A 19,292-nucleotide genomic window follows, 5' to 3' on the forward strand; every position below is an offset into this window, starting at 1 on the left:
GCTTAGTTCGCGCTGATGCGAGACGCATCACGATTCGCTCGCTGCTGCTGCCGCGATTCCTCGCTCCAGCGTTCTGACAACGAGTTTCTCCGGTCATCGAGTGAGATTTGTTCATGTTTCCTTGTGCGCGCGTGACACCGCGCTTGTTAATTTAGTTAGTATGCTAACGTTTACAAGTTTACAACGCTGATAAAACTACTATCATCGCTTATTATAGCTAGCTGTTCACTAATTTGCTGTCGCAATCGATGCTTCGCTTTTTGGGCGAAATTGCGACTTTTTCTTTTCACAGTAATTTTTTTTTTTTGGACGCCGCACTTTAACCCGCGTAGGAGTTAAATACAGTAGCGTAGAAGTACGTTCCCCCCATCTCTCCACTTGAAGTCCCAGCTAGATCTAACCTAATCAACCGGTGTTAATTTTTCCTTCCATACCATTTCACTAAGCAGCTGGCCAAGCTTCCAGCAATAAGCAGCGGGCACCGCTGCGACATGTTCATCATGCGCAGGGGGAGATAGAGACATAGGCTGAGCCCCTGTAAGCACAGCGCTGTAAGAAGGAAACATTCGCTGGGGCTACGCGGGCAAGCATTGCGGCATGCGTGCTGGAGACCCTCGCTTTATAGTAGACCACAGTGAATATAGTTGCCGCCCGCAGGCCCACCCGTACAACGTGTCCGTTTTCAATCCGCACCTGAACCACAGCTGGTCTCCGGACAGCACGTGCAGATACCCATCTTTGATGGGCAGCGGCCTGACGGGCCGGGACAGTTCCGCCAGGCCGTCGCAGGCCTCCTCCTCTTCCGAGCTGCCGTTGGTGGGCGGCTGCGCCGAGCCCTGCGCCTGCTGCGGGGGCTGGGCGCCGGAGGAGGAGGAGGACGGCGTGAGCGCGTCTTCGCCGCTGGACATTCTGCGCAGCCGGCGGAACCTCAGGCCCATGACGGCGGGCGGCCGGCTCCCGCTGCTGCCGTCGCGGCCATGCCTTGCGCCGCTCCCGCTGGCCTCCGAGACAGGCGGCGGGGAGAGCGTGCCTCCGAACAAGGGCGGGCACCAGCCGTGGAGAGTCTGCGGCACCGGAGAGGAGAAAAGCGAGAGAGGTCACGCGGTGTTGCCTCACCGATGGATACTACGCACACTCCATCGTGGAGTACCGAAACAGAGAGAAAAACGTCAACTAATTTAAAAAGCGGGAGAGCGACCTAAGCCTTCCCCCGGGAGGGAGGATGTGAGAGGGGGATGTATGCATTATTAGGGACTGATAATTAGTGCGTGAGACGGGAAACGGACAAGACAAGGAGAAGAAACACACGAAGAAATCGTGAGCGCAATTTGTCACATCTGTACTTCAGAGGCAGCAATGTATGCAAAGGGACGAGCGGGAAACAGCAAGAAAAGAAGGAAGGCGACCACATCGAGCAATGATCATGTAGTCTTTCCTGTTTTTGTGCTACTTCGTGCTCGTCTTATTCGTACTCGTGAACTTGTACCAACTAGTCCGGCGACGCGCTTCCCTGAGGTAGAGGCGTCGCACGCGAAGCTCCGCGGTGCGCGACTTGTTTTTATCCCCTTTCCTAGGGAAATTTCTCGCCACTGTTAGTGTGTTTCACTCTTATTATCGTGCCAGAGAAGCGTTCTTAAGTAAGTTGAACGACATATTCTTGCTCCTCATAGGATCCGCCAGCTAACTAGAACCTATATGCAAAAATATTCCACTTACTTAGGACATGTGAAAGTAGGGTAGGTAATACCGATGAGTGATTAATCGATTATTCGATTAAATGTATCCCGCAAATCGATCATTCTTCGTAGTTGTCCACATCTCATTTAGTCGAGTCAGTCGATTAGACCTGTTCGATTAGTAGTTTTCAGGAGTTCCACAGGGGTGGTACGAAAATTTTGGAAATTTCACTGGAACGGTGGCGCACGAGCAGTGACTGTGTGACTGTGGTAGCGCGACTGTCGACTGTTTTTTCCGAGTCCCAAGCGATGTTTTTCTCCCCCATGGCACACGCCACCACGCCGCCCAAAGCTGGAGGGCTTGAATTGCCCTCGCAATTCAAGGCATACTATAGGAACCCAGTCGTTGACCGTCGTGCCACACCCAGTTCACCAAAGACGTGTCACAGCCCGCCCGCCGGTTTGAAGCATGTATTTTGACATAGCGACGGAGTTCATGTCGATTCCATAAAATCTATAGTGTCCGAGCATCTGTTCACGTATGCTGCTTGTGTGGCCATTGAAGGAAAGTGTCGGTTTCACCCAAACGTTCTAGCCAATTGAAATTCCTTCGCTCTGTAGAGCATCTGGATTAAAATGCTAAACCAGTAATTTTCTCTCCCACTGTGAAGATTGAAATTTCTTGTATATTTAGGTTGCACATCGCCTTTCAGTTTTGCCGTATTTCTCATTTCTCGTTTAACTGTAGTGCACAGAGATTCACTAGTGTCATCTATATTATTTAATTCTACACTCCCTGTCATTTTATAACATACATTGTTTCCCTTTTCAAAAGCCACTAGTGCCAACTATAGGAATGACTAGTCATTAACCAAATAAAAAAAAATAATCGACCATCCCTATGTGAAACAAGGTTAGAGGTGCACTGATGAGCTACAGGCTGCAGTCAATTTTTGTGACACTGAATAGAGGAAATTATGAGTGCGATTCATGTATTTATTTCATTTTATTTGTCTCTCCATCTGTGACAATATGCTTCGTCCGTAGCATTTAATGCGCAAGCATGTTCTGACCTGAATCACAATTGGTCGTTCCTGGTGAACCTCTTTTCGCGTAGACAGCATCGCATTAAACTTTTTAGGGTAAGCGGAAAGCCGAGCAAACTTGATAAAAAACGAGGCAGAAGTCGGAAATCACTTTGGTGCTGGTTTAAGTTGACCTATACCAGCATCCACTTGCCTATCATCCGAGGTGTGCCAGCACATCTTCTAAAATGAATCTCCAGTAGTCCTCAAAGCGGCATGGAGAGGCGATCATGGTTATTTACAACCTCCTGCTGTTTTAGACCATAGTCACATGGAACACGTACGCCGTTCTCAATTTTTGCCCTCAGACACCCTACTGAAGATTTCCACGTGAAACGAACCGATGAACACAAGTACACTTTTGTTCTTCCTCGTAAAATAAAAACCCCTAAATCAGGCAGAGGCGGAATCGTGAAACGACTAGTAAGTCGGACCACCGCAGCTGCCGTGTATCTCGGAAATGAGCCCCAACATCAATTCATTTCTCCGCACTAGGGGCGGGCTATATTTCAAAGAAATAGTTCATATGAACTATTTGAGTTCATATATCAGTATATGAGTTCGGAATGTGAAGGGAAAAATAAGAGGATATCCTCTTATTTTTCCCTTCACATTCCGAACAGTTTTGCTCTCCTGCAAAGCAAGGTCAAGAACCTTTCTTATGCACTGAGTCGACGCACCTCGCTTCACGGTTTTTTAACCGGTATGTGCTCGTATTAGGCGCGTAAAGCTTTCCGCCTCGAATGAACGGGAAGGGTCGACAACGGAAGAATGGTGAGTTATGTTGAACCTTGTAGAGAGCCTGCGTTATTGGAAGCATTGAGAGGCTTGTCGACTAGTAGAAAACCTCAAGAACCAACAAGGACGTTACAAACTTTTTAGGTAGCCTTTAAAAAAACTTTATACAATCTATCTAGCTATAGACAGTGTAGACAAATTCTATAAATTCGTATAGTTTAATCATACACTTATTATCTGCTGTTGTCTATAGAAAACGAACAGACGACTTTTATAGGCTGTTCAGGCAATTTGACAACTTGTGACCTTACGCTTTTTACGAATTGTTGCCCTAAGGATATTAACAGAGAAATGTTTGTAGACTCTACGTAGACCCATTCTGATTAATGAACTATATCTTCCCGACCTTTCAAGATTAGCTTTACGACAATGACAAGGTTACAATAGAGGAGACTGGGCCGCATTATTATATTCCGACGTTTCGCGAAAATCTCTCGGCTCAGACTTCGCGGAAGGCCACCGCTTATCCTGTCCCTATTCCATCTCCCTCCACCTGGACGTCGGGATAGACACAATGCCTTCTCCGCTATCTGCTCGATTACCCCTCGCGTCGCTGACGGTGCACTTCTCGGACAGCGTAAGCCTGCTTGGCACCGCGTCTTTGTGAAGCTCCCCATTAGCTTTTCATCTCCTAATCCCCTTTCGCCGGGATATAAGGTATAGAAAGACCGGTGATTTCATTATGGTTAATCTTCCAGCGTACGTGCTGGCATTGTTCTGCCTTCGCTCCCGGCCAGCATTGGTTGGACAAAGGCGCACACGTTGATGGAGTGCCGGTGCGTTGGCTTTTCCCACGTCAGGAACGATCGTAAAACAGAAGAGAGATCAGTAATCACGTGACGGTGGAGAGAAAGAGAGAGAGCGAACGAAATGAATGAGTGCGTTAATCCAATTAACGGGCACTAATTACCCCTTAACGGACAACGCAAGCGATGGACGGACGTCGCCAGACAATAGCATGAGTCGTATAGCATGCGTTCCCTACCTGTAAAGGCGGCGTTGACAGTATGGAGTGGGCAGTTCTCGTGCATGTTAACTGAACTTGATGCCGGAGAAGTACACACGTTAGCGCGATGCTATGCGAGAAACTTGAAAGATTCTTTCGACATTGTATAGACGTTGTTGGTTTATTTGCAAGCTTTATGTGTTGACAGACCGAATACAATCCCAAAGACCAAAATAGTGCGAACAGACGTCACTATTGCGCTGCGCCGTCTGCTCACTCGTCTTGCCTTCTGCACTGTTTGGAGTATGAAAACTTACCACTAACAGCACAAGCCTACACCCTCAGTGTACAAGTTGACTGCTTCACAACTCCCAGCAAATGCACTGATCCCGTGTCCCCCTGATTTATACAAAACTTCGGCAAAGGTTGTACTTGAATATACACTCTGAGCTAATATAAATGAAAGTACTATTTAAATCATTGTGGTAACAGCTATCCCTGAAAAGGCGTGAGTCATGCTATGTTGCCAATCACTGTTATTTACTATGACAGTCTTCTTGTGTTTATTTAACTGACTAACGCAAAGTTAATTATATGTCAGCCCAGAAACAACGAAATATACCAGCTAGCTAAACCAAAACTTCGTCTTCCCCTTCATACCGGCGCACAGTGCACAGCGTCTCACTTCTGACGTCGCAGAATACGCTAAGTAACCGTACGTAAGTTCCTCGAAGGAGAACACTCCCTAACAGGCAACACATCCTCATAAAAGTCGGTCGCTGGGTGAGCACGCTGACAGACGAACCACGCGGCGTCTGCGGTCGAGACAACTCCGGCGCCAGCTCGGCACATCTTGTTCTGGCTTCTCCTCGGAAGCACACTTCCTTCCTCCCTCGGTCTTTGCGCTGTCTCGGAGGTTATATAGAGAGCGAACGCAGCCGTCCTCGCCGTCGTCACGCCTTCCTGCGTACATGCTTACGTACGTTCGCGCCCAAAGCCCTGTTCTGTTGTTTTGGCGCTGCGCAGGTCAGGCAGGGATCTACTCCCCCCCGACGGCGGTAATGATGAGAAACGTGACGCGCCGGCTTCCGCTGGGAGCTGCAAAGCTATAGGCGGAGCCTTCCACGTAGACGCGTTGGCTGCACGTGGGGATATCACGCGTATCACAGAGAGAGAGAGAGAGAGAGAGAGAGAGAGAGAGAAGGGAAGAAGGAAAGGCAGAGAGGTTAACGAGACTGAGTCCAGTTCGCTACCCTACACGTGGGGAGGGGAATGGGGAGTGATGAGAGAGAGAAGCCACGGTGGCAGATCCGCTGGATGACGTCATGATAGAAGTCATCCGCTGTGCTGTGGCGCTCCCAACAGCGTCTTGTAGTCGTGCCAACAATAGAGTAACACTGGCGTTTGTTTTGGAATAAACAGCACGCACGCGCACCAAACAGCCGGCAGATCCCACAACCTGTGAGAATCGATGTGATGCGAAGCAGCGCGCGGGGAGCCTATACCACGTTAACGAAACGAACGTGACAGCGCCGAGACGTAGGCGGCTGTTTCACGTCCTACGTGACACACATGTCATGATTATCATGTCAAGACCAATCATTTAAGCTTGGCATACATTCTTGTCATACTATGCCAATTTTGGTACATACTAAGTTAATGAAACGACCGTGAGAGCACCAAGGCGTAGGCGGCTAGATGGATATTGTGAAAGTGGTAAATGTTCGCCGACAAATAATTCGCATTTAATAAAAGAAAGAAACAGGTGGCCCGTGGTTAACGAATGTATGTGTAATACGCTCAAGATTTCGCGTAAGTTAGATTGCACGAGAAAACGTTATTAACCGTTTCTGAAGCGCCATGGTCGACCCACACACCGCAAAAGAAGATAGACCAAAATTGCGCCAGACCTCAACTGTAAATTACATCTACATATTTCCAAGGATTACAAACGTCTCAGCGCGGTGGCTTGCTCGCGGGAAATTCTTGGTGTTCTATTCCGCAGGGCAGCTCATGCGTTCGTGGCATTATAAAAAAAAAAGAATAAGAAAGGCGGTAAATGACGTAATGGTTCTAGTACTGGGCTTCTGCGCTATTAGTTCTCAGTTCAAATGTGGCTGTCGGACAATATCATTGATGCGAATGCGTCAAATGGCTCATCGAGCGGAAAAGCCGACGTCTGGCGTCTGTAGAATCGAAACGGCACCTAAATTGTCATTGGCGCGCTCGTGATGCTGGCTCCCGCTTGCACACTCGGGGCTTGACGGAGCAGAGACATCCTTGATCGTCATTTCGGCTGTCTACCGGCAACGCCTGTGACAGACTATGTTTCGATAACGACCCCCCTACAATCGCCGCTGTGAAGGACGACAAGAAGCGACAACGTTTGTTGGAGGTGTTAATGCGCTGCTTCTCCTGCGAGTATGTGTGAGACTGTCATGCGTGCGGTACGCGTAGAGGGGCTCTGCCAAAGGGTGCGGTTCCACATTTCTCGACGGCGAACGGTTACGTGTACCCGCATGTGCCGGTGCATCTTCCGAAGCTCAACGCCGATAGGATCAGCTTCGCTGGTCATCTACCTTCACAGTGTGGAATGACTCATGAGTTTTTATTTATTTATTTATTTATATACATACATATATCCGGATCATCACGGCTACCATTGACCCCAGACGCACATACCCGCGTACAGAGTGGCACTAGCGCAGTTACCCCAGGGTCACATTCCCAGTGGCACATAGCTTTAGACTGCCCTATTTTCGGGGTCGGCCCATGAAATCTGCGAGGCGAGTTGCATTTCCAAAAATTAGTTTCACGCTCAGAAGATTGCTTCGCACTATTAATTGGCAGTTTCGCCCGCAGGCGAAGGATTTAAAGCGATAGCAAGGCTTAGCGTTGTGGTGAATGCGTCTCAGAACGCCGGCGTGATGAGGGACACTGCAAGCGAGGTTGGTGGCCTCGCTCTTCCTTGATGCACGAGACGAGACTGAACGAATACCGTCGGCATTCGCCGGTGCCCAAAGAAAGGATTTGTACAGCTTTAGCTTGAAGTCCACTGTCTGTTCCGCTCAGATTAGTGCGCGCAACAGCGGTGTTGTTATGCCCACGGGGGTTTGGCCAAAACTCTAATCTAAGTACACGGGTATTTTCGCCCCATCGAAATGCTGCCGCCGTGGCCGGGATGCGATCCCGCGACCTCGTGCTCAGCAGAAGAACTTCAGTTTGGCCTAGCTGGTGTTTACTGCATATCGTATTGACCGCAAATAAAGACGGGGACAGCGGGAGAGAACACATAACACGTGCTCAGCAGCCCAACACTATAGCCACTGAGCAACCATGGTGGGTCCCGACGCACTTCGACCCTCGGGCACCCTACCCTTCTAACCTCCACAAGCGAGCCGTACGTGCGGGTACAATACCATGACAGCACGACGGCGCGAATCCGCCTCTAGTGTTCGTGAAATTGCTAATGCACTAAAGCTACAGCGAGATAAATACATCAAAAATATTAGTTGTGCGGAAAAAAAAAGAAAGCGAAGTTTTTTTGAACATAGAAACCTTGCGTAACACAAAGAGCTTCGGAACTCAGTTTACATATCAGCACACATGTAGAGAAATAAAGGTTAGCTTCAAATTGCAATTCTCATAGAACTATATAGGTCCAAGTGGCGCATCATCATCATCAACTGCTTCATCGAACCTGTCAATGTTTAAGCGCTAACAAATATGCTTTTTTTTCTTGCTAAATTGAGCAAGTCTAGATTACTCCTATAGAGGCCTGTCAGTAGGGGCCCCCCAACCCAAGGGCTCAATGCCGCTGACGGCGGTCGACATAAACGTCCACACGAGTAACAGTAATCCCATTCCCAGGGTGGATGTCCTTAGAGTTCTCTGCATGCTGATAGAGTCGAACGGCTGCAACGGTCGAACGATCAACAAAATCACCCCGAAGACTGAGAACATGATCAGACGGAGAACACGATCAGACTAATCAACAGTCTCCAACAGGCGGGGGGGGGGGGGTCTCAGAGAAGACAACCTCGAGCCTCAGGCTCTTTCACGCCTTCTTCATGAGCTACATCACGTACGTGTCAGCCATGCACTGCTGGCACGGCCACAAAAAGAACAAGCTGGACACGCTGATTCGAAAGGGCATTCCCATGCATGGGCATTCCCATGCAAGCCAGCACAGAGTGACTCATGCAGCTAGGGGTTCACAACACCCTGGAAGGGATCATCGATTCGCAGGAATCTGCCCAGCTAGCTCGGCTGTCGTCTGTGCCGGCCGGAAGGAAGATTTTGGTCGTACTCGGCCTCAAACCCACGATCGTTGCCGAGAGCCGACATCAGCTCTCTGATGCCCCAAGGCCCAGCATTCGGGCCTTTCCTTTTCCTCGTAACGTTCATCCGCGGCCGAACATCGGTAGGCGCAGGGCCAGGGCCGTCACGCTTTACAGACACGCTAGGGACGAACCTCGCAGGCTTGCTTCTTAGATGCCGCCCAGTATGGCCCCTCGACAAGGTTTGCTGCCGCTGTCATCGATCACAAAGGTTCGATCCTCCATTCCGCATATTTCAAAGATTATATTCCCTCGAGGGTCTCTCGCCCTCCCGGACGATAGTAGATCGCAAATCTACATAGACTCTAGATCAGCGGCTAGGGCCTTTGCTTCTGGCTCCATTTCCGTCGAAGCATCTAAAATTCTCGGCAATAAGATTATATCCCCGCACAGTATTACTTGGTTTCCGGCACATCTCGGTTGTCATCTAGGCTTCCTCACAAACCTCAATGATACCGCTCAATCTCGGGCGCGTGCTCTAACCCTCAGCGTCAGGGAGGACGCAGGTCTGCAGGATGTCTGTCCGTCCATCTGTCCGTCCGTCCGCTCGTCCGTCCGTCCGTCCGTCCGTCCGTCCGTCCGTCCGTCCGTCCGTCCGTCTGTCTGTCTGTCTGTCTGTCTGTCTGTCTGTCTGTCTGTCTGTCTGTCTGTCTGTCTGTCTGTCTGTCTGTCTGTCTGTCTGTCTGTCTGTCTGTCTGTCTGTCTGTCTGTCTGTCTGTCTGTCTGTCTGTCTGTCCGTCTGTCCGTCCGCCCGTCCGTCCGTCCATCCCTCCGTCTATGTGTATATCTGTATGTCCGTCCGTCCGTCCGTCCGTCCGTCCGTCCGTCCGTCCGTGTGTCTGTCTGTCTGTCTTGCTAAATCATCGCCCTCTGCTAAAAAAATGAAATCCTCGAATTTTTTTTTGTGCCAGAACCCCTATCTAATTGATCATATGTAGTACATGGGACAAACCGTTGGTACGCGGATGTTTTTGCATTCGGTACTTGTTGAAATGCGGCTGTCATGGCTAGAATCGAACTCACGGTAGCTTTTTCAGCAGCGCAAGACTATAGCCACTGCGTTAACACGGTAGATATGCCACCCTTCAATTGAGCGACATCGCAAAATAATGTATGGATAAGGCATTAAAAAAAGCGTTTCGAAGCTCGCGATTGCGGGAAGACTTCTTTCTTTCTATTCTTCCCGTCGTCGTGTCTAATAAAATAAAACAGGAAATGAAAATAATAGGAAAACTACTGATACGAGGAGTTTCGTAGTTCGATACGTTACTTAAATACTACATTTTTCGCTCGAAGTAATTGAATCAGTGGCGATACGAGCTTAGATATATATGTACACGGCTGTGCACGATTTGTTCAAAAGTTCAAAACTTAGTCGATATACGGGGCAAATCGAAGAATCTGGGCTCAGATATGATCCGCGCAGATCAACTGCACTCATTCTTGTGTGGACACCTTCTTTTTTTTTCGCCATGTCATTTGATCCTCTGAATGTTTCACTTCTGCAGGCCTCACAGAGATCGAAACGTTGGTCTTTGAATACATCTTCGTTCGGGAAGTTTTTCTGCTTCCTACATCAAATCACACTTATTTATGTTAGCTCAGCCAGCGGAACGTTTTCAGCAGACGGATTCGGAACGATACTTGTCTGAAACAACACTTATATGCCGACTGGAGTCCGAAGATTGCTAAGAAGAAAGGGATTGTTTGACTAATACACATGTTACGATGGTGTTGCAACGCAATCTTCGGAAACCATCAGCGAGAAGAGCGGCGTTGTTCACTCATCGTGTTGCTTTAATGCTTTTATTTGTTTAAAAGTTTGCACTACCATCCTTGGCTACTGTTTTATTTATTTTCATGACACGATTTTATAACAGAGGTTTACTCCTTGGAGGGCGAATCCTTCTCGCATGGTAGGCAAAACGAGATAACGGAATGAGCAGACAGAGTAAACGCAGTCAGAGATGTCGAATAGCTTTAAAGGGTCACATAAAGACAGCATGTGAAAACATAAAATGTTTTCTTTCGGGGTTGAAGTTAGAGCTTGTGAGTACGCTAAGGCCACAGGAACAAACAACACATCTCCTTGTCGTCTTATCCCGTACCGCAATGAAATGAAAATGGTGTTGTATAATCTTGCTGCGGCCTCCAAAATGCTTTTACGTGGTCGCGTTAAACGTAACATGAAAAAATAAACGTTGTTCCCTTCGATATACCTTAAAGCACACAGAGACAGAGTAAACAACGAAGAGCTCCCTTTTTCATCTTCTTCCACCCAGTCATACCTAACCGAGCTCGTGTGACTGCAAGTTCGGCGAGGCAGACCATATTATACCTCGAAATGTATCTCAACAACACTGTGGATTGTTCTTCGCTTCTCCTTTCTCGTTAGCTGCATCCCAGGCAATATATGCACCGCTCTTGTGACCCAGTCGAATAAGAAATATGAGCATTTCCACCAACCGCGTTGTATTGCGCGCATGCACAAAATTTATTAAACGGATTTCGTGATTGAAAGGAAGCCTGTAAAGTTTTGCGAAATGAGTAAACGTGCCGCAACGGGAACAGGATTGCGCATAAAAGTATTAGTCAATTCCGAGATTCAGGGCACCCCGAGCTCCCACGCTGTCTGTACCTGAAGCGTACTCGAGACGCTGACGCCTCCGTTCAAGCCGAAGTCTCCACACGGGAATCCGCGGCCCTCACGATCCCTTCAGTATATGTGTTCTGTTGTTGAGGTAAAGTACATCTTTGGAGTTCCTCAATTACTGAAGCATATGTTGGAGAGAACTGCCAGTTTCATCATCTCTCTAAGTCTACAGTGGAGTTCAAGTGAAGACTTACCCCCGTATTCAGAAATGCATTTTAACTTGAAGCCCGCGCTTGACTTGGATTTAAATGACGCCTGTCAGGAACGCACCGAAGGAAACACAATGAGCGTCTTGAGCGCGTTCGCATCAGGTGTCATTTATATGAAGTCAAGCATGGGCTTCAAGATGCATTTCTGAATACGGGGGTTATATCTTGAGCACTGCCTATGTAATTGTTCGTTAAGTTGTATGACTGCGGTTACTAAGTCGCGTGAAAGAATGCATTGCAGTAGAGCTGCTTGCAGCTGTCATTGAGTCGGCGCTCTTGAGGCTGTCTTCTAATTCTGGATTTCGAGGCTTCTAAGCACGCTTTTACGAGAGGACACGATGTCGCAAGCAGCCGCGATGTTAGAGAGATACCCGGGTAACAAACTCGTAACTACTTAGCGCCGTAAAATGTGCGCTCTGCATAGCATGCTGGCAAACACAACCGCTCTTTTTTCTAAATGATCAAGGCTTCTCCGCCAATGTAAGCTACCCGTGCAATCTACAGGCTGATTCCCGACTACATCACAAAACTGTATAATCCTTTTATTATATGTTGTCGCCTTTTATTGGCGGTGGCTACTCCGTTTCGCATAGAGATGCGAAAAAAGGAATTAACACCAGTACATTAAAATTATGTCCGAATCACAATAACGTTAACAAAGTCCAGTGACATAAGTACGCTAATGCCCCACTACAAGTGAATCAACTCAGACACGCAGCAATACAAAGTCCAATCGCACATCTGCACTAAAATAAACACAAAGCCCGGTCACATAATTACACTAAAATCAGGGCGCGTAAGAAAGCACGGGTTATATTCATATGGAGGTACATGAATCAAGGCGTTGAATTGTCCAAATAGGGGTAAAAAAAAAAAAATCCCATAGAGTGAGCTTACCGCAAATAAGCACGCTACTCAATAGTTCCCGAGAATATTGCTCGCTTCTAAAAATTTTTCGAGCGCCAGTAACGCTCGTTTATGCAATGAATATGTTAGCCAAGGAACCATACTCCATCTCGCAAGCTGGTCGCAGCACCGCCGAGGGTGCGAGGCCCGTGCACAGGCAATATACTTGCGCAGCTGTATATAGCTCCAGAAGTAAATGGACGATTATTGGCTACGTTAGAGAGTTTTATTTTTCCTTTCTTTTTGCACATGATACGGAACAGTGATAGGAGACGTGTTAGGACCTTTGCTCACGCACGTCGTATCGAGCACTACTGTAGCAATTACGGTAACCGTAATAGCTACACTAACCGTGGGAACATGGCAGCGCTTATACAGCGCCGACCTCCCGCATCGATCCGAATTCGCGCTTGTTACTGGCTCTGCGCCCTGTCAGAAAGAAACGAGTGGAAAAGTCCGTTGTCGCTAAGTCTAATCTCAAGCTGAGGTCAAATAACTAGGTATGTTGTGTCGTAATCATTGAGATCGGCTGCTTGTTTTCACGCTGCTACGACTACAAACACAGCACCGAGCCGTAAAACTGGTTCGATTTCTAGTTAGCAGATGACGCCACAGCATTACCATTGGTTTTGTGTTGACCATGCGGAACGCTATAAAAGCCCAATTATTCACTGCATGATTAATTTACAACCCCGCTCTTGCATGGAACGTGGTGGCGGTAGCGAGCAAACGCTAAGTAGACGCCGAGCAGACGCTGTGCCGCAGGCACGGGCTTCCTCTGTGGCCGCAGGCGAACAGAGAGAGAGAGAGAGAGAGAGAGAGAGAGAGAGAGAGAGAGAGCCCTTTAATGAAAGTCAGAGATTTTAAAAGCCGGCTTACAGACATCGCTGACATGCTACTTTGCGTGAGGAAGGGAACCGCAGAGAAACTCAGAGAAGGAGAGAGGCGCCAAAAACGAAAGGAATAAGTTTTAAAAAATTGGGCACTGAGTTTTCAGCTAAACCTTTTGAAAACATTGGGATTATGAGAACTGAAATCCGATTGTTTCTTGCGCATATGGGGAAAGTGGACGAGACTCGGGTAAGCCTCAATGAGGTTGCTCATGACTTGGCACGAGGACTTGCTAACAGTGGCAGTCACAACCGAGCCGTTCGCCATCAAGCCAGGGAATCTAGAGATCATTTAAAAACATACAATGACATTACCAAACATTACTATTTAGGATGCAGGCAATTCCCATTGCCACATTCAAAACTGAACAGGGCTCAGGCAGTCTCACTGCGCTTATTGCAAACAGGCACATATCCCGCACCGAACCACATTAATAAAATATATCCAGAGAAGGAGATCAAGATGGACTGCAACGATTGTAATTGCATCATTGGAATCAGGCATATGCTGGCGGGGTGTCCCGCGACTCTCCCCGACTTGTTGAGGAATCGATACAGTGGGGAAAAAAGGATTCAAAGCCATTGTTTCAAGACCAACTAAGGGCCGTTCAGGGAGCCCATGATGTCGCTGAAGGGCTTGGCCTGACAATGCCAACGTGGTAGTGGCCCGCCTTGACTTAAGAAGTCGAGCCTCCGGACCTCATCACAATAAAAATTTTCACACACACACATACACACCCACAACGAGTTTTCTGACTCATGGACAACGGAGTGCTATGGCAAAGTCCTTCAGTGATTCCACCATCCTACACTGAGGTGACAGAATTCGCTGCGTGAAAGATGCATGAGAGTGACAGAGTAGAACTACAGTTTGTCGAGTTGACCAATGTGTTCTAGGTATGTGAATAAAAAGTTCATCGCACGCCTCTCTTGTGTGAGGCAGGTGAACATTTCTAAGGGCATTCGCCCATGCTACTTGCTAAGGAAGCTACAAGGTAACTGCAGGGAAAATGTATATGCGTTCCCTGCAGGTAAATGTAAAGCGAAGCCCTACTGTGGCATGCATGTAAACGCGGCTTGTGGTTACGGCGTCAAAACATTTTTTTTTCGTCAATCCATCAACCATGGAGCATGTAAGGGTATGGCAAGCCCACGCTGAGTAGACGACGCGGCGCGGATGAACACATTTCGAGGAGCGCATTCGTCCTTCCTATTGGGTAGGAATTCGTGTAGCTTCCACAGTGCTGCAACCAGCGTGTGAGATAGTGTATAAGATCTTCCTGAGGATGAAGGGCCTTCGGTCGAATGCCACTAAATAGCGTGCAAAACATTGTCTTTGTGTGTCGTGTGACGAACATTCTAAAGGACGATGCTGTCCACCCTCATACCCGTGGACACAAGTGCATACCAAAGTGCATTCCCCAAGTGGACTTCCAATGTGCATACACTCCATACTTTTGATACCCCAATTGTTTGCCAATCTCCGGGGACTTGACACATATTCGCAACTACTAAACTTCGCAATTTCAAATTTGGGCCATGCAGCTCACTTGGTCCGCGTGCAGAAGCCCACTCTCGTGTTTTTCTTTTCGTTCTTCTTTAACAGTTCCCGCTTTTTTTCGAAATAGTGTTGTCCACTCAGCCTTCTGCAAGCCTTCTACGTGGCACACTTCAATCGCACGTGTGTTCTTCGTGCATGAATTCTCGAGCATAACTTCGCGACCGAGGGAATCATCGACGTACCTGTATAGGAGCGCCACTGGAGCACCACCGGCACGATGATTCATTACACTGGAAATGCGACAATCCCCTTCCTGGAACGGCCAGCATGGTGCAGACCGAAGAACTAGCTAGAAAAATAATTTCCCAGCTTTCAGTGTAATTAATGTCCGTATTTCTATCCTGAAAATACGTGCATGCCCTCAACCTCTTACAGCCTGAAATATTTCCGTCCGCAGAAAATCATTCAAATTGCATTTCGAAGTGCTTGTATATGCGACGAAAGAACACGTAAAATTACTCGCACAATATGCTACCAAGAGTGAGATCTGTAAACTCGCCCAAAGAAAACTGACACGGACGTCTAACGCAAGATAACGCCTTTATACACGCATGCTTTCGCACCGAACAAACTCGGACTTTGCAGGTAAACCATCTCACACCTCGTGGCAGTCTGAAAAACAGTCGGTATTGCAGAGGTGGCGAATCGGATGCCGCCATTACGAGTTTCTTGGACGGTTCACCCTGGTTGCAGGCACCGTGCGCGAAGCGTTCTTTTCCCGATTCGGAGACGGCGACAGGCTGACGCATTTTTTTTTTTTGCATTGCTACACACGACGTCAAAATCAGCACTGCCGCCCGTTCAGATTTATGAGCTCAGATTCGGTGTGTCGAGAACTCGCGACAGCGGACCAGAAGAGGTCAAACTTAGCGTCATTTCCCAATCGCGAAATTCGCATGTGACGATGGCGTGCGAAAATTAAAAGAAACAAGAAAGCTCATACAGTACACCACTTCTCTCACTGCCACTCTATAACCGCTGTTGGGGGGAGAGCTAGGCAGCAATCACCAGGAAATCATCAAAACTTGAAAGCAAAGAAAATTGAACAGCGGCAACAAATGCTTACTCACAGGCATTTCGGGTCGACACCGACGACAACGCAGTGCTTCCTTCGTTTCCGTCAAGGCACCCTATATTATTTTTTTTTTCGCTTCCGCTTCCGCGACAAAACCGATTGCCGCCGTCGCCGCCCATACACCTCGCGTGTCTTCGTGCGGGCGAGGTTGTGGCGTTGCGCCGAGAAGCAAAACTGATAAGACCTCTGTTTACGCTTCCTATCAGTGGGCGCGTCGAGTTCGACGCGTAAATTTGATCTTTCTTCTTTTTTTAGCTTGCGCTCCCTGCAAGCCGACCGTAGGCGCGTTTCTGCGCCGCTTAGACTTCTTGCCTTCCTTCCTTTCTTTCTTTGTTGTCTGGTATCATTTCACTGTGAGGACGCAATAAGCGGCCGGGAAGATATGACTGCTCTCGTTTCTGTCAGCATCGGCTTTTCGCACCACCTAAATCAACTCACGGTACGCTTTCGTGCCGTCTGATTCCATCTAATTGACGGAAGCGAAGCTATTGCCGCGAGTCAGAAGAAATGACGTGCGGACCAGGTAAGTCCCCTGCCGATCGTATACAAGGCTTCCGCGAGATTTAAGGTGACTGGCGACGTCGCGGACCGCTGAACAGCCTATAAATTTCTTTTCTCCCTTCCACCCAATGCGAGGAGCACCGTTTATGATAAGGACAAGACAGTAAAAGAACCACTGAACAGGTCGAGAACTACCTGTTGAAGTTCGATGGCAAACTTACCCGCGGCTTTGTAAGTGTACCACACCGCCTCGCGTTTAACGCGTACCTGCGCACGCACGCTCTGTAACAGTTGAAGCGCATGACTGAACGAAAAAGAAAAAGAAACTTGTAGAAACGATCCGAAAGACCGAATGGTCAGAAAGGCGGGCGAATTGTAGTGCATTCTGAGACGGTTTCGGTTGCTCGACAACGCGGACATAAAGAATACGGATTGTCAAGACATGCGCTGACAGGGACAGCGCCTGTCCTGTCAATCAGTCTTCTTTGTTCTCGTGTCGTACCGCTTTACACCGAAACCAGCCATGAATACAAAAATATATGTCAGAAGAACTTTGCTTCCCCTCCCCCACCAAAAAAGGAAAGAAATCAGATATCGCGGGCTGTGGTAATCGGTTTAGACGAAGCTTTCACACCGAACTTCGCGAAGAACACTCTTATTGTTCAGCGACCATTTGCGGGTGTATAGAGCCCCCGACCAATGCCAGTTTGTCATCATTGAAATTTAAAATCAAATTGTGGGGTTTGGCGCGCCAAAACCACGATATGATTATGAGGCACGCCCTAGTTTGGGGACTCCGGATTAATTTTAACCGCCTTTAACTTGCCCCCATTGCACGGTACTCTGGCGTTTCTCGCCCTCGTCGAAGCGCGGCCGGCGCGACCGACATTCGATCCCACGCCCTCGGGCCTATACCAGCGCAACGCCGAAGCCACATACACCACAGCGATGGGGCTGCCAACGTTTTAGCGCTGGCGAACGAGGACAGAGTGGAGACGTGTAAGCAACACCGAGGCGCATCGTGCTGTTTCTTTACTCTCGGCTGCTTCTGTTACGCGACTGGTTCACCCCTTCTCCGTAGCCGACTTCATCTTTCTCTCTCCGATAGACAGCATGGCGAGCATCGTGTTGCCTACGTCACCACTCTGTCCTTGTTCGCCAGCGCTACAATTTTATCCGAAGTCAAATACCAACACAGCCCAACGTGCCTCAGTGCCTTTTGACATATTAAGGAGGAATCCGTTGCTGGCTCTTGAGTGTCCGTGCACAATCCATGGTGGACGCAGGAAAGCGGCGATCAATCACGTTTTCCACGACGGCGTCCGTTCGCGGTTCAGACAACAGCTACAGAGGCAGTCATAGATAGGCCTTCGCCTATCGCGGTTTAGCTCAGCAAAGTGCCCATAGATTTTCTGTGCTGGGAAATGCCTCGATCGGCGCCAACTTGGGGCGTTTAACAATGCGCATCCCGCGTGTCACGACGAATGAAGGACGACGACGCAGCAACGACGACGGCACTGAATTTGACGACGCTGCGTCTTCTCGAACGAACGAAGTTTACAGCACCTACAATCTGCGCGTTGTAGTATATTACTTATTCCAAATAGCGTGCACTATGTATATATAGTGTTCATCTCGAAAAGAAAGCTGACTGGTAGGATTCAATGAATATTTGATGCCCTTGAGGGGAAGCTTTAAGGCTGGGTCAGATAGCTGACTGACTTCATGACTTAGCTGACTTCCTGGTTCAGATAGCTGTGAAGCGCGCGGGTGCTCTCATTAGATGACTAACTGCCGAACCGATTTGAATGAATTTTTGCTGGATTTGAGAAAGAAATCTTTCGAGCTTCTAGAAGTAAATTACTCTTCTACGACACAAGATATACCACTCTCATCGTGAGATTATCAGAGGAGGTTTGATACGCGAGAAGCGACGCAAAGAAACAAAACAAAAAAACTAAAGAGTAGTGGTAACGCCGCATTCCGGTTCCCGCAACAGCTGTAACCGTGATGTCGTGGATTTCGACTGCATCTGCGCAGGTCTAGTTATTTTTTTTTATTCGGTGAAAATAGGAATGCACTGAATTATTAAAAAAAAAAAATGCTTGAGACCCATCTTGTTCAACTGCGAATATTTTTTACAGTGATACAAACTACGACAAAAATAAGAACGTTAATAACTATGACTGCACATGGACGAACCGGAGCTAAATTCAGAAATTGAACTTTCGCTATGATATCCTCATCTTATAATCAGACTATTACTACGAAATTGATAGACATACAGGTACACTCTAAAAACAGTGTCACCCTTTGGGTGTATATTTGCCACACAAAATAATTGACATCTGTCTTGCCCGCATGTTTTTTTTTCTTTAACGCTGCAAGGCCGCTATTTCCAAGTCACGAACGGCATGTGCGTTATCAGCATGACCGAGCATGCTCGACAGGAAAGTAACGAGTGCAGCGTTTGCAAGAAAGGAAGTGCGGGCAAGACAGATGACGATTATCGTTGTGTGGCAAATATACACCCCCGAGGGTGTGAACTTTTTTTAGAGTGTACGAAATATTTTATCAGTCTAAGGTGATTTGTTGCTTTCATTCATTGCCTGAGGCTCAATTTTAGAAATTCAAAACTCAGTACCGAAAACA

The 19,292-nt window shown here is 48.0% G+C and overlaps 1 protein-coding gene across 2 annotated transcripts in view; it reads right to left on the bottom strand.

Moving 5' to 3' along the window:
• LOC126548301 (uncharacterized) overlaps positions 1-19,292 on the bottom strand; it is a 244,681-nt gene that overhangs the window by 176,707 nt on the left and 48,682 nt on the right. The window contains exons 1-2 of one of the 2 annotated variants that reach the window (XM_050196454.3): positions 16,135-16,297; positions 694-1,064 (exon numbers count right to left, since the gene is read on the bottom strand). In XM_050196454.3, coding sequence (XP_050052411.1) covers positions 694-1,064; positions 16,135-16,140 — 377 coding nt within the window. In that variant the 5' untranslated portion in view covers positions 16,141-16,297. Of the gene's footprint in view, positions 1-693; positions 1,065-16,134; positions 16,298-19,292 lie in introns of those variants that run through there. The other variant, XM_050196461.2, reaches the window with a different exon arrangement.

Source organism: Dermacentor andersoni, chromosome 3 (genome assembly GCF_023375885.2).
Source record: "Dermacentor andersoni chromosome 3, qqDerAnde1_hic_scaffold, whole genome shotgun sequence".
NCBI classification, from domain to species: Eukaryota; Metazoa; Arthropoda; class Arachnida; order Ixodida; family Ixodidae; genus Dermacentor; species Dermacentor andersoni.